Below are 14,868 nucleotides of genomic sequence, written 5' to 3' on the forward strand. Positions count from 1 at the left end.
AAGGGGAGTTAGTCGGTTCAGTAAGAGCCAGCATGCGGGACCGGCTTTACAAGGTTTCGGTGAGTAACATGAGTGCAATGTTTAACGTTAATGTCAGTCGATAAGGAGGAGAATGAAAAAGAAGATGATGAACCACAGACCCGGCATATAATGACTGCAGTGTGCAGGGCTGTGTTAATTTATGTTACTGTTATCAATAGCATTAGTTGACTGAGAAAACCGTCAAGAAAAAAAGTTTAGCGATGTTACGAGTCGACTAGTATAATATGCCCACGGCTGTGATTGACAACCTGGACAGCCAGTCAGAAGCTAGAATGCCAACCTAGAGAGCCAATCAGAACCTAGAACGGGTGTACTGTATACGGGTGTGTATGCTATGGATAACATTAGTGTTCACAAGAACAAGGTACACTCCCGTGTTTTGTTTTAGTTGCTCTTCAGATTGAAGCGGCCAGTTTTATATCGACTATATGTGTGATCTCCTTTTTACATCTCGTTGTGTCATTTGAGTTTATTTGCTGTGTGTAGATTCAAGGATTTTGGTTATCTTGTCAATTTGTTTGGTTATCTAGGCACAGCTGTGTGTGACTCCCTCTGGTACACTGGTATGTGTTTTCCTAATGTAGAGAGCATTGATTAATTCATAAACTACACACTGAGTCTAGATCCTGACCAAATCCTTTTTTTTTGATCAAATGTTTTTCAAAAATGTAATACACATTTAAAAAAATACAATGTACAATCACAACCAATACAACACAAATTACAAAAAATACAGAAAAAACAAACAACAACAATCAGACAAGAGGACAAAACTATGGAAAAATAAACCCTCCCACCCCCAGATCCGGGCCATCCTTGTATTGCTCATTCAATCTATTATAGCATGTTAACAAACATGGTACTTACTTTATTTGTACAGATCTACATGGGAGAGGATGGCGCGATGCAGAGCGCTGTCTGTCGTTGTGCACGGGGGATGTACAAATGCAGCCACGCTGCAGCATTGGCAATATTTGCCGATTGAGTGCCAGTGGAGGAAGCCTGGCACTTCAAAAGTAGTCCAGCCGGTGTCTCAACTCTACCAACAGCAAGAGGAGACATACAACCCACTGGCCAGAGACATCGCCACTGAGGAAGTAGACTTGTTCAGGTCTGCACTGAGGGGCGCAGCATGGCATGGCATGGCTTTTGTCACCTGAGCCAGAGCTGCAGCCTCAACATCAGGCCATTTTCAACGTGCCGGAGCTGGTGAAGGAGCGTGGGGGTCGGGGGCTTGAGGCAATTCTTGCCTCAATGCGACTGAGCAGAGACCAGCAAGCTGCCATCCAGACAGCCACCGTAGGACAGCGGACAAATCCTCAGTGGCAGTTACACAGGCAGGGCAGGTTGACAGCCAGCAATTTTGGTGCTGTGCTGAGGTCGGGACTTTCATCCACTCCATGCGCGTCCCTCATGAAGAGGGTGCTTGGTGGGTACAATTTAGACGGAGTCATGGCTGTCAACTGGGGAGTTGTAAATGAGGTGTGTTTGGCCAGTGTGTTTGGCCTTTTAAGTGTGACACATATGTAGTGATAAATGCTTCACCTGACCACTGTTCCTAAATAAAAAAAGTTTTCTGCATCGTCAGTCATTTTTTCCAAATAATTACCAATATTTCACAAATTCTTCATGTCAACTTAAGAGCACAGCTGTATGTTGAGTGTCAGCTTTGCTTGGTTCATCTTACTGGGGGGCAGCTACATGGATGTCGGTGCAGTCCACAATCATTTTGCAGTTGAAGGCAGAATGAATTTATTATTGACTCAGAATGAAGCACAACTTCATGTCATACAATACATTGACTTTATTTGTAACTGTGTAAAAAAATTAAGCATTTATTAGCAAGCAGGGCCTGCAGGAACAGAGAACGGTGATGGATGGAGCTGGGAAGAGAGAAGAATAAAGAAAACAGATCAACTTTATTATCGGATATTAAAAATTCAATTTCAAAACAAGTTGCCGCTCCTACAGTTTTCTAGTATGTAAAGATGATTTCACATGACCTATGCAAAATATCACACTCAATACATGTGTCTCTCTGGGGGGTGCATTGTGCCTTTGATGTATATAAATAATATACCATAACCAAATACTATTACGTACAGTGGAAATCAGGTTGCCAGAGCAGGTCAGTCCAGTGTGCATGTTCCTCAGGGTCTCAGCAGTTACAGGTGAGGTAAAGAAAATAAAAGAGAAAAAGGTCAGTAACAACACTTTAAAGTAACAACACTGAATAATTATCTCTTTTAATAATTTTCTCTCAGTAATCACTCAACTACTGTCTTTCCAACCAACAGATTGACTCACCCTCACTGTCATCACAATGACACATGTCCAGAAGAATGTCATGCAAGGCTCCCTGCCTGCCTGCCTGCCTTCCTTCGACTCTCCCTGAACTGCTTCCTTAGCACCCGGTGGAGGGCGCAGTAGGCCACTCTTCAAATGTTTCACGAAATACTTACCATGATGACTACTCTTACTGTTTAACATTTTGGTGTACTTCATGTAATAAAATAATAACTTAATGGTAAGGCTACTAAAAATGACAAGGCTAAGTAATGTAATGCTAACTAACGTGCTCGCTACTCGTCGCTACTAGCTAGGTAGCTAACTTGACTATGTTCCATGCACAACATGTATAGTACCTATGATATTACCTGATATGTCTGATCCAGCGACTCCTGGTCCTTTCATAAGAGGGGAAGCGATAGAACGAGTAAGTGGTATGATCACTTTTGTGATTACAACATGGTACAAAGCACACAGGCATCTTGTAAAAGTGAATTTATTGGAGCAATCTCTTATATTTATTGGAGGGAATAAATCAGTTATGAAATCTTCTTCTTCGCTTTAATTACGAGTCGCAACCACTTGGAGCATTATCGCCTGTGACATCACATGCGCGACCCAGAATGGGATTTGGGATTTGTAGTCTTTGTAGTCGCGTATTTTTCATAGTCTTATATTTCAACAGTTTTACGACAAAATGTGACTTTTTTGACATGGAAATGATTGTTTAAGATTGACAAACATCATATGTGTAGTTCGTGGCACAATTCAAACGGGATCAAAAGATACGTTTTCTCTCTCCATTGAATTCAATGTATAATTTTTCGCTTCCGGGGTCCCATGGACCGGAAGTAGATGGGCGTGACTTCGCTTCTCTATAATGCTCCAAGACTGGTTGCGACTCGCAAAGCAAAGAGGAAGAAGAAGACTGATTTATTCCCTCCAATAAATATAAGAGATTGCTCCAATAAATTCACTTTTACAAGATGCCTGTGTGCTTTGTACCAGGTTGTAATCACAAAAGTGATCATACCACTTGCTCGTTCTATCGCTTCCCGTCTTATGAAAGGACCAGGACTAAACATATCAGGTAATATACATGTTTTGCATGGAACATAGTCAAGTTAGCTACCTAGCTAGTAGCGAGCATGTTAGTTAGCATTCCATTACATTACTTAGCCTTGTCATTTGTATTAGCCTTAACATGAAGTAAACCAAAATGTTAAATAGTAAGAGTAGTCATGATGGTAAGTATTTTGTGAAACATTTGAAGAGTAGCCTATCGCCCCCTCCACCAGGTGCTAAGGGGGCGGGAGGTAGGCTAACGCCACATTAGCATATTTTCTACTTAATGCCATCTGCACAAATGGTTAACATTGAACATTAAAAGATCAGGCAGTTCAGGGAGAGTCGAAGGAAGGAAGGCAGGCAGCTTTGCATGACATTCTTCTGGACGTGTTTCATTGTGATGATAGTGAGAGTGAGTCAATCTGTTTGTTGGAAAGACAGTAGTTGAGTGATTACTCAGAGAAAATTATTAAAATAGATAATTATTCAGTGTTGTTACTTTAAAGTGTTGTTACTGACCTTTTTCTCTTTTATTTTCTTTACCTCACCTGTAACTGCTGAGACCCTGAGGAACATGCACACTGGACTGACCTGTTCTGGCAACCTGATTTCCACTGTACGTAATAGTATTTGGTTATGGTATATTATTTATATACATCAAAGGCACAATGCACCCCCCAGAGACACAGGTATTGAGTGTGATATTTTGCATTGGTCATGTGAAATCATCTTTCCATACTAGAAAACTGTAGGAGCGGCAACTTGTTTTGAAATTGAATTTTTAATATCCGATAAAGTTGATCTGTTGTCTTTATTCTTCTCTCTTCCCAGCTCCATCAATCACCGTTCTCTGTTCCTGCAGGTCCTGCTTGCTAATCAATATTCATATTTTTTTACACAATTACAAATAAAGTCAATGTATTGTATGACATGAAGTTGTGCTTCATTCTGAGTCAATAATAAATTCATTCTGCCTTCAACTGCAAAATTATTGTGGACTGCACCGACATCCATGTAGCTGCCCCCCCCCACCCCCCCCAGTAAGATGAACCAAGCAAAGTTGACACTCAACATACAGCTGTGCTCTTAAGTCTACATGAAGAATTTGTGAAATATTGGTAATAACAGGTTTAAATGATCATTAGTAATTAATTATATAATTGTCTCATTGTAGATGAGCAGACAGGGAGTCAGACAAGAAAAGCAGAATATGCAGCTGCCACAGTGTGTAGTTTATTAATTAATCAATGCTCTCTACATTATGAAAACACATACCAGTGTACCAGAGGGAGTCACAAACAGCTGTGCCTAGATAACCAAACAAATTGACAACAGGGATGCAAACTCATCAGGTATGAAAAAGGTGACAAGGATCCGACCCCACAGAATATCGGCTTTAAAATGAGGAATAACAGAGGATTTTAGCAGTCAGAACAACTAAAGCAGCAGTGTTAATAATAACAGAAACGCCATAGAGTCACATCTAATAGAAATATATAAAAGCATTTATTTTAATTGTGTAGCAGTCAGTTTATAATTTTGCCAGCACTGTTGAGCATTTTGAAAATGTATTTTCATGCCTCTGTGCAAGGCTTAGTCTTTCTATCTTTATAGCCACTGGTGTAAAGTAACTAAGTTCATAAACTCAACAAGTACTATAATTGGGCACAATTTTGAGATACTTCTACTTTACTTAAGTATTTCAATGTTTTGTTACTTTGTACTTCTACTCCACTACAGTTCAGAGGTACATGCTGTACTTTTACTCCACTCCATGTATTTAATCCCTTTACAGATGTGGATGAATGATGTGAAATATAATCAAGTGTTAAATCAGACTTTAGTTCCACCTGGAGTAAATCCAAAAGCTACCCTGCAGTATACAAAGTCATTCAAACTAGCTGCACCTTTACCAGCCTTGATAACACTTTAATGATCAATCATTATAAAACATATCATATATTATTCCTATATGGACCAATCTGCAAAATGACTACTTTTACTGTCGCTACTTTCACTATATTTTGATAATAATACTTTTCTACTTTTACTTGACGAACATTTGGAATGCAGGACTTTTACTGTAACAGAGTATTCCTACACTCTGGTACTTCTACTTTTACTCAAGTACAAGATCTGAGTACTTCTACTTTTACTCAAGTAGCCTACACGATCTGAGTAGGCTACTGTTACAGTATAAGTTGAGTCATGACAACTGGCGACATTCTATTATTTTCGTCATAGGAATCCGGGGCGTGTACATTGAGGACCCATTGTTGACTTACCAGGAAAGAAACATCGTTTGTCGTTTACGTTCATCTTTTGCTATATCTGCCTTCCTAAGATCACTTTGCTGCACATTCAGTACTCGTATGTGAGGTTGTGGGTGAGAGTCCGATATCGTGACGCTTACAGGGAGGTATCGAACATTACAAAGTAGGTGACTGTGTGGATGCCTGTTCAAAACATTGCAAACTTCAATAAATCATTTAAATTATATATTTGTGTCCGACTTTCATTTGTTCATCGTTCTTAATGTGATGTATAGTAGCTTTGATAGCTGTCCATACCTTCAGACAGCCTAAAAGTAAAACACAAGTTGTTTATTCACAGCCCGAACGCTCATCGAGATGACTGGATCAGTCATGACAACTTGTGATCAGCTCCGATTAAATTGTGATATCAATTCTGTAGCTAACCTCGAAGGAGCACGTTTATTTTATGAAATACCTGTATCCCTCTCATCACAACAAGACTACACTGTGCAGGAAAAACAATTACATACATGAAAATAACCTTGATGCATGGGAATTAAACACACAAACTAACAGATAAATCATCAGAAGAAGGCAGAGAGGAAGTAAATAACAACAGGAACACGGAAGGCAGACAGAATTGCTTAGACATGGGTGTCACATGACATTTAAATGTTCTGGAAAGTTCCTTATACAGCTTTAGCCTTTTTTATCTCATGAAGTCCCAAAGTGACACACACTGAACAGTCTGGGGTCATGGTCCTTGTCATTTGCTTTTGTCTTCCCATAACAACATGTCCAAGATGTCCATGTGTCAGGCTAAAACATGTGACAGAACTAGCTAGATTTGGAAAGGTTTTTTGTTGCTAAAGTTAATATTCAAGCCATTTAAGAATAAAAATGCTAACATGACATGTCATTTGTTAAACATTAAGCTGTCTTCGGCTCTTTTCTGCTGTAACAAACGTAAATGTCCCCTCTGTGGGACGAATAAAGGTATTCAGATTCTGATTACATTTAACCTATTAAACAAATGCCATAAATATTGCTGTGACACATGGTGTCACATCGGGACTTTAACCCTAAACATTCACAGTAAACCCGGAGTGACATATATGCACAATTAGAAATATGATTATGGTCTGGTCAGTTAATTTAGCTGATTCAATTATATTTAGTTATCATATGCTTTATTCTTCAATTCATAGTATGTTCAAACAAATGCAAACCAAAACATCATCCTTGTTAATTAAGTTATAAATAAGAGTTACTTTACCATTAAAGCCCAGATATTTGACACTAGGGAGGTTACTTGTCAGAAATGTGTCTATTTAGTCTAAATGACGTTCCCCTTAATTTCCCCAAAAGTATAAATGGGTCCGGGTTCTTATGGGTTAAACGTATAGGCTTAAAGGCATAATAGAACTACCGTATTATATGTATTCAACTTGTGCCCCGCTGGACTTACTTTTCTGTGGTTTACCGTTACTGTGACATATCAGTATAGCCACGGAAGATAGTTTGTGTGTTTAATTTCCATGCATCAAGGTTATTTTCATGTATGTAATTGTTTTTCCTGCACAGTGTAGAGTCTTGTTGTGATGAGAGGGATGCAGGTATTTCATAAAATAAACGTGCTCCCTGGAGGTTAGCTACAGAATTGATATCACAATTTAATCGGAGCTGATCACAAGTTGTCATGACTGATCCAGTCATCTCGATGAGCGTTCGGGCTGTGAATAAACAACTTGTGTTTTACTTTTAGGCTGTCTGAAGATATGGACAGCTATCAAAGCTACTATACATCACATTAAGAACGATGAACAAATGAAAGTCGGACACAAATATATAATTTAAATGATTTATTGAAGTTTGCAATGTTTTGAACAGGCATCCACACAGTCACCTACTTTGTAATGTTCGATACCTCCCTGTAAGCCTCACGATATCGGCCTCTCACCCACAACCTCACATACGAGTACTGAATGTGCAGCAAAGTGATCTTAGGAAGGCAGATATAGCAAAAGATGAACGTAAACGACAAACGATGTTTCTTTCCTTGTAAGTCAACAATGGTTCCTCAATGTACACGCCCCGGATTCCTATGACGAAAATAATAGAATGTCGCCAATTGTCATGACTCAACTTATACTGTAACACTACTTCTACTTTTACTCAAGTACAAGAACTGAGTAATTCTACTTTTAATCAAGTACAAGATATATACTTATACAACCTCTGTTTATAGCCTATGAAAAAAACGATTAGAAAACGAAGGCTAAAGCTAACGTTAACAGATAGTGACAATGTATGCTAGTTAGCTAGCTCAACGATAATATTGCGACGGGGGAAAAAAACTTTTCAGTGCACATCACGCTCTGCCGCTCCGACAGGGAGCTCTACTCTGAACACCTGAACGGCCCGTTCTAACAGCTGTTCACCAGCGGTCCAGTCTGTGCCACAGTGACTCCGTACGCACAGTTAATATTAACGAACAAAAGTAATGTAGCTGCTGAAGCTAGACCATCATCGCCGAGCAGCAGAGGCTTATTATACATCATGAGCAGAGCCGACAGGCAGGAAGACTCTTGCACACAGCTCACGCTTCATTATAATATATGAAAAAAGCTCGCGGCCGCACATTAATCCGGGTCCCAGACCCCCTCCCATACCCCAAAATATCTTTATTGCAGATCTACATGAATCACACAAACGACCTATTTTGGATTCAAAACGGAGAATTTCGCCGAAAGGTGACAAGTTTGCATCCCTGGACAAGATAACCAAAATCCTTGAATCTACACACAGCAAATTAAGTCAAATGACACAACGAGATGTAAAAAGGAGATCACACATATAGTCGATATAAAACTGGCCGCTTCAATCTGAAGAGCAACTAAAACAAAACACGGGAGTGTATCTTGTTCTTGTGAACACTAATGTTATCCACAGCATACACAGACACCACAAAGTTCTTAAGGAGAAAACTAGTTGCTAAAACAAAACACGTTAGTGTACCTTGTTAGCTAGCTGACATTAACCTTAAACATTGCACTCATATTACTCACTGAAACCTTGTAAAGCCGGTCCCGCATGCTGGCTCTTACAGAACCGCTCCCTTTCGTGTATGTACAGCTCTCAACATGCCCAGACTTGTAGTGATTTTCACCTCGTTTTATACTTTTTCGCCTCATTCTGAAAGAAACAGGTGAAATTTACTAACGTGACAGCCATCTTTGTGATGGTGAGGCGTATTGTGCGAGACCAGAGACCTGTAGTTCACTGAGCGGTTTCACACAAAAAAAATTGTAACTTCACTGTTTTACGACACATTTTTATTTTTTTGACTTGCAAAATGTTCTTTTAATTTGACACACATCATATGTGTCATTCGTGGCACAATTCAAACGGGATCGAAAGATGACTTTTCTCTCTCCATTGACGTCAATGTATAATTTTCCGCTTCCGGGGTCCCATGGGTCGGAAGTAGATGGGCGGGACTTCGCCTCTCTATAAGTGGGTGTGTCTCCAGCGCCTCCTTGCTTCTGATTGGCTAGTGTGCCCTATGCTTGCGCTGTACTCTTCAAAATAAAGGTTCTACGTCTTTGCCTTTAGACTGCGTTACAAATATACGTATATTATTATACTCATACATACAAGTACAGAAGACAGTCTGTCCGTATGTCTGTCTTTCTATGTATATGTCTGTCTCGATGTCTTTCTATCTCGATGTCTGTCTGTCTGTCTTTCTGTAACTATATTTTAGAGTTTAAAGCGTAGCCACTTTTACTCCACTACATGTATTTAAAACATTTAGTGACTTTACAGATTTGGATTAATTATGTGAAATGTAATCAACACTTAATTCAGACTTTAGTTCCACCTGGAGTAAATTCACAAGCTACCCTCCAGTATACAAAGTCATTCAAACTAGCTGCACCTTTACCAGCTTTGAGAACACTTTCATGATCAATCATTATAAAACATATAATATATTATTCTGAAATGGACTAATCTGCACAATAACTACTTTTACTGTCGCCACTTTCACTATATTTTGATGAGAATACTTTTCTACTTTTACTTGAGGAACATTTTGAATGCAGGACTTTTACTGTAACAGAGTATTCCTACACTCTGGTACTTCTACTTTTACTCAAGTACAAGATCTGAGTACTTTTACTTTGACTCAAGTACAAGATCTGAGTACTTTTACTTTGACTCAAGTACAAGATCTGAGTACTTCTACTTTTACTCAAGTACAAGACCTGAGTACTTCTACTTTCACTCAAGTACAAGATCTGAGTACTTTTACTTTTACTCAAGTACAAGATCTGAGTACTTCTACTTTTACTATACAAGATCTGATTACTTCGACAACCTCTGATTAATGGTTGATTTCCAAATGTTCTGTTGGTGCGTGGATGATAAAATAATAGTGTTTGATTGTATTGCCTTACGTATTCAGCTATTTGCCTGTGTTCAGAAACATAATTAAACATACCATGGACACACATTCAAACAATTTTCCATTTATTAAACATTGCAGATGAACAATTAACAAGTCATACAGCTAAAGAAAACTACAACAATAATTTTCTGTATGATGATATCATGGAACCTGGAATTTGAACACACACCACTTAACAATAAACAATAAACTTAACAATAAACGACTGAACTGCTGTCCACTAGGGCCCTTAAAGCATCCAGTGCTGCAGACAGTCCAGCAACCTGGGTATACACTGGCTCCAGATCCCTGCACTTAAGGCATTGGGGAGATTTTATCCTCCACTCCTCCACACAGAGCCTGCATCCCACGATGCTTCGGCAGCAGGAGGAAAACATGGGTCCAGTCATTGTGTCTTTAAAAAGAAAAAAGACAGGTTTTTAAAGATATGCTGATAGTTACTGATTGATGTCATGGACTGTATTTCTGAAGCATGCACTCAAACTGAGAAAGATACTGTTTAGAAATAGATTTGAAAAGATTCACTTAGAATAATATGAAAATCCGGCACCTATACGTTTTATTTTTTAAATACTGCTTGTTACACTGAGCATTATTCAAAGAGAGGATGAAAACAATACCTCTGCAGATCAAACAGCTAAATGCCTGTTTGACTTCTGGCCTTGGTACTACCAAGTCCTGGCTGGCTGCCACTATGTCAGAAATCTTCCTGGTGACTTCTTCCAGGCCTTGAGATGCATCCAGCAGTTCCTCCACCTTGTTGCTCAGTGTGTGGACTTCAGATAGCTCATTTCTGTTTTTATCACATTTTGAAAATAGTTTAAGTATTAGCAGTCATTTAAGATTTTTTCTTAATTTTATTAGAGATAAAAGAAAGATGTATTCCATGGCAAATTAGATGATGCTAAATAAACAAGAGCATGTGGAAACATTTCATTTCTTGAAATTACATTTAAAGGATATTGTTTATAAATGCTGATTGTAGAACGGATGTTGACTGTGACTCTTCATACCATGTTCTGACCCACAGAGTACTGAGGTGTGCTACAGTGAAGCCCATGCTTATGCATGTCTGCCCCAGATGGCAAACGTATATAGCCCTTGAGCTGCAAAAATGCTAAATGGCCAGAAAGCAGCCTTTTTCAAATAATGGGAGGGTTTTGCCAGTCTGTTGTTAGCGAGTAAAATAGTGAAGTGAAATGCGGCATATCGTGACCCTTCAGTTTGAGTGCTAGCCCTTCTTTACACATTAAATTATTTCCCCTATTGATAGACCAGTTCAAACCTTCTCCAGACAAAATTAGTTTTGTTATCCAACCACACCTGCTTCTTGAGCCTCTTCGACACCATTGCCTGAAAGCAGAGTTCTCAACAGCATGGATCTTTCTTGCATTCGGCTTCCGGTACAAAGACCCTTTATGAGAGAAATAAAGAGTAAAGACACGTGAAAATAAAATGTTAAAAGGGGCACATTGTTGTACTGATAGCACTTTCAGACCCTTATCTTTTGCACAAATGAAAATGAAATATAGAATAATTATATTTACCAATTGTCGCTTCAGACTCAACGATTTCATTCCCAACGGTGTCTGTAAGGATGTACTCCTCACTGTCTCCCATGGCCACATTCACTTTTCCTGTGATCAGTGGAACGCTTGCGTCTGATTCAACAAATCTGATCATGACCACCCTTGTGGAAACAATCTTTCCATCCATTATTTCTGACACATGTATTGACCTGTAATGCAAAAAGAACAGTGACACACATTTAGTTAGCAACATGGACTAAAATGTAACATTCTAAAGCATGCCAACGTATGAAATGGGCATCTCATTACCTTTGAAATGACCGAGGGGTGCTAATTGATCTAGTCAACTGACTCATGTTTGCAGTAGACATTGGCTGACTATGACGAAAAACAAACGGCCGTGACTCAGCTGGCTCTGTCTGGATCCTTTGAGTCTCCCCAGGTTTTTCCCCATGAACCTCATAATGACCGTGATCAGAGAGGTCCAGGGAGCGGAAAAACCCACTATCCAATGGGAAAACCGCAACGTTGGCGGTATCAGTGATGAAAAGGCTACCTGCGTTGACCTAAAGGAAAATAACAGGTTAAATATATTTCACAATTTCCTTTTAAACAATCACTACATTGTTCTTTGTCTTTCCATGTGTGTCCTTGCATAATTTCTTCCTTTGTGTTTTCGTTTCTTCAATGGTGGTAGTGGTTTATTAATTGTATTAAAAAAACATGCAGTTAGTAGTTAATCCTCAAGATTATTTGTATGCCTATATCAGACCTCAGTATCAATCTAAATGTCACTGATATAGTTTATAAATAAATGTCTTGCTGGACTGTACCACTAAATTGCAGTAGGTCCTGACTCATTTCGTGGCATCTGCAGGCAGTGGCAAGTATTTCCGGCAACTGCCACAGAGGCCACTACTCCGTGGCCTCTGTGGCAAGTACTTCCGGCATATGCCACAGAGGCCACAACTTGCCGAGGCATCTGCCGCTGCTCAACGGGAGTTGCCACAAGATGCCAGAGTAAGAGAAGGTTTACTGTAGCTGCCACTTGCCTTCCGTGGCAAATGCTGCTATTTAAACCCGTATTTGTCGTGTAACATGTCGCTGTTTAGGCATGACTTTATCGAACTGATCTGTACACAGGACTGATGTGCGCTCTTTATTTTTCAAAAAAGATTATACATTATCATTTCTATTCAATTTTACTTGGAGCATGGTTTGCTAAAATAAACAAACGTGCTATATTTATGAGGAAATATTGACGAGTGAGGGTTGCAACGCCCTTGGCAATTGTCGCTTCTTGAGGTGAGTTTCCACTGCTTGCTACGATAAACCAGGTGTATTATGACTAGTAAAGACAAATAATGAACAAATAAATATCTGTATTGACACAGCAATGTGTACACTGGTGTTATTAGACTTGGCTACAGACTTAGTGCAGCTGTAATTGATTGCAGTTGCCACTGCTAGTGAGATGCTATAAGTACTTTATAAATTAGACAAAGGAGACAGTTAGATATTTGCCCCATGCCTTCAGCAGCAGCAGGCCATTCACTTTGATTTTATCCCGTTATGAAATGTCATCATTTCGACAATAAAGAAATGCTACATAAACGTTATCTTGCAGGTTTTATCGAACCATCTCCGTTTCTAACTTTCAATATCATTTTAAAAAGAGATCACTCTCTCATCTGCGTGCGGGGGCGGGGCCTCTTGTGAGGAAACTTTTCCACCAATAATTCCAATAAGTATTCCAAAATGTATTCACTTCAGGTTTACGAAAGTAACTGTAATCAGATTAGTTGTTTTTCAAATGTAACGCGAGCTGAATACAGTTAGGCTACTTGATTTTTGTATTCTGATTACTTAACGCCGTTACATGTATTCCGTTACAACCCAACCCTGTGTACAGATCATCAGTCCTGTGTACAGATCAGTTCGATAAAGTCATGCCTAAAAAGCGACATTTTACACGATAAATACGGGTTTAAATAGCAGCATTTTCCACGGAAGGCGAGTAGCAGCTACAGTAAACCTTCTCCTGGCATCTTGTGGCAACTCCGGTTGAGCAGCGGCAGATGCCTCGGCAAGTTGTGGCATCTGTGACATATGCCGGAAGTACTTGCCACAGATACCACAGAGTAGCGGCCTCTGTGGCAGTTGCCGGAAATACTTGCCACTGCCTGCAGATGCCACGAAATGCGCTTGCTGACTCTCCTAAATTGTCTCAGGGCTGTCACCAAGTAAATGCTGTTTATAAATTATTGAAGTTTCTTCTTGCTTCACTTCTGAAAAGTTCAATTATAGTTATGCAGTTATTTGTGCAAAACAGTTCATATAAAATAATTATAATTGAATCTTTTCACATCTTTTCATGCCATGTTTATTTTGTGCACCAAATGAACGATAAAATCCGATAACATCCTAATAATATCCTTCCCCCTTTACAATGTGATATTTAAATATTGTTTTGTTTTTAAATTGAATGATTAACTGACTCTCTCGTCCAGATGACTCGTAGCTTTATTGCTATTGAAACAAGGTTAGCTTGTTACACGTTAACACACCATGTGCCTGTTCAATCAATAATTAATCACGGATCTCTTAAAAATACCTGAAAAATGCGGCTGATTCTGTCGAAGCGCATGTCGTCTATTTTAAGAGTAACTCGCTGGCTGCCTCTGAAAAGAAAGTATGACTCCATCTCCGTGGTTATTGTTAACAATATATTGCTATCGCCGTGTCCGACAAGTCGTTCTTGGCGATAATGTGTGCATTACACAGGGTGCATTTACGGCATTGTGCCGTAAATGTACCATCAATTTACACCAGGACTGCTGTGCGCCTGACAGGAAAGTTTGATCGCGGGAAACATAGTCACCCTCCTTATTAATAATAATGGAGTCCAGTTTGTTGGCCTACAGAGAAGTTATACAAAGTATGATAAAAGATGGTTATACTGATCAAAATATATCCGATCATCTCCAGTATGAATGTGGCTTGACAAAAGGGTTCTCCCAGACAAACATCCGTCGCTTTTGTACCCAAAATGTTATAGGCAGAGAACGAGTGCACGATTCCCAACTGGAAGTAGAGGTTGCTAAAGCAGCTGTTGAGGTGAGGTAGGCCTATGGCTTAATTCAGTGATGTAAAGTAATTACGTAGATTTACTCAAGTACTGTACTTATTACTTCATAGTAGCCTAATAGAGTGG

At 39.3% G+C, this 14,868-nt stretch overlaps 1 protein-coding gene across 1 annotated transcript; it reads right to left on the reverse strand.

The window, feature by feature from the left end:
• Positions 1-10,170: 10,170 nt before the first annotated feature.
• Positions 10,171-14,752, reverse strand: LOC307036997 (uncharacterized protein). Its single transcript, XM_079677693.1, has 6 exons — positions 14,269-14,752; positions 11,964-12,220; positions 11,673-11,863; positions 11,449-11,539; positions 10,746-10,918; positions 10,171-10,519 (listed from the first exon to the last, which is right to left on the reverse strand). The coding sequence occupies exons 1-6, from the start codon at positions 14,356-14,358 to the stop codon at positions 10,317-10,319; spliced, it is 1,005 nt and encodes a 334-aa protein (XP_079533819.1). The 5' UTR covers positions 14,359-14,752; the 3' UTR covers positions 10,171-10,316.
• Between the last annotated feature and the right edge of the window lie 116 nt (positions 14,753-14,868).

This window comes from Notothenia rossii (assembly GCF_949606895.1).
Source record: "Notothenia rossii genome assembly, chromosome: 4".
Taxonomy (NCBI): domain Eukaryota; kingdom Metazoa; phylum Chordata; class Actinopteri; order Perciformes; family Nototheniidae; genus Notothenia; species Notothenia rossii.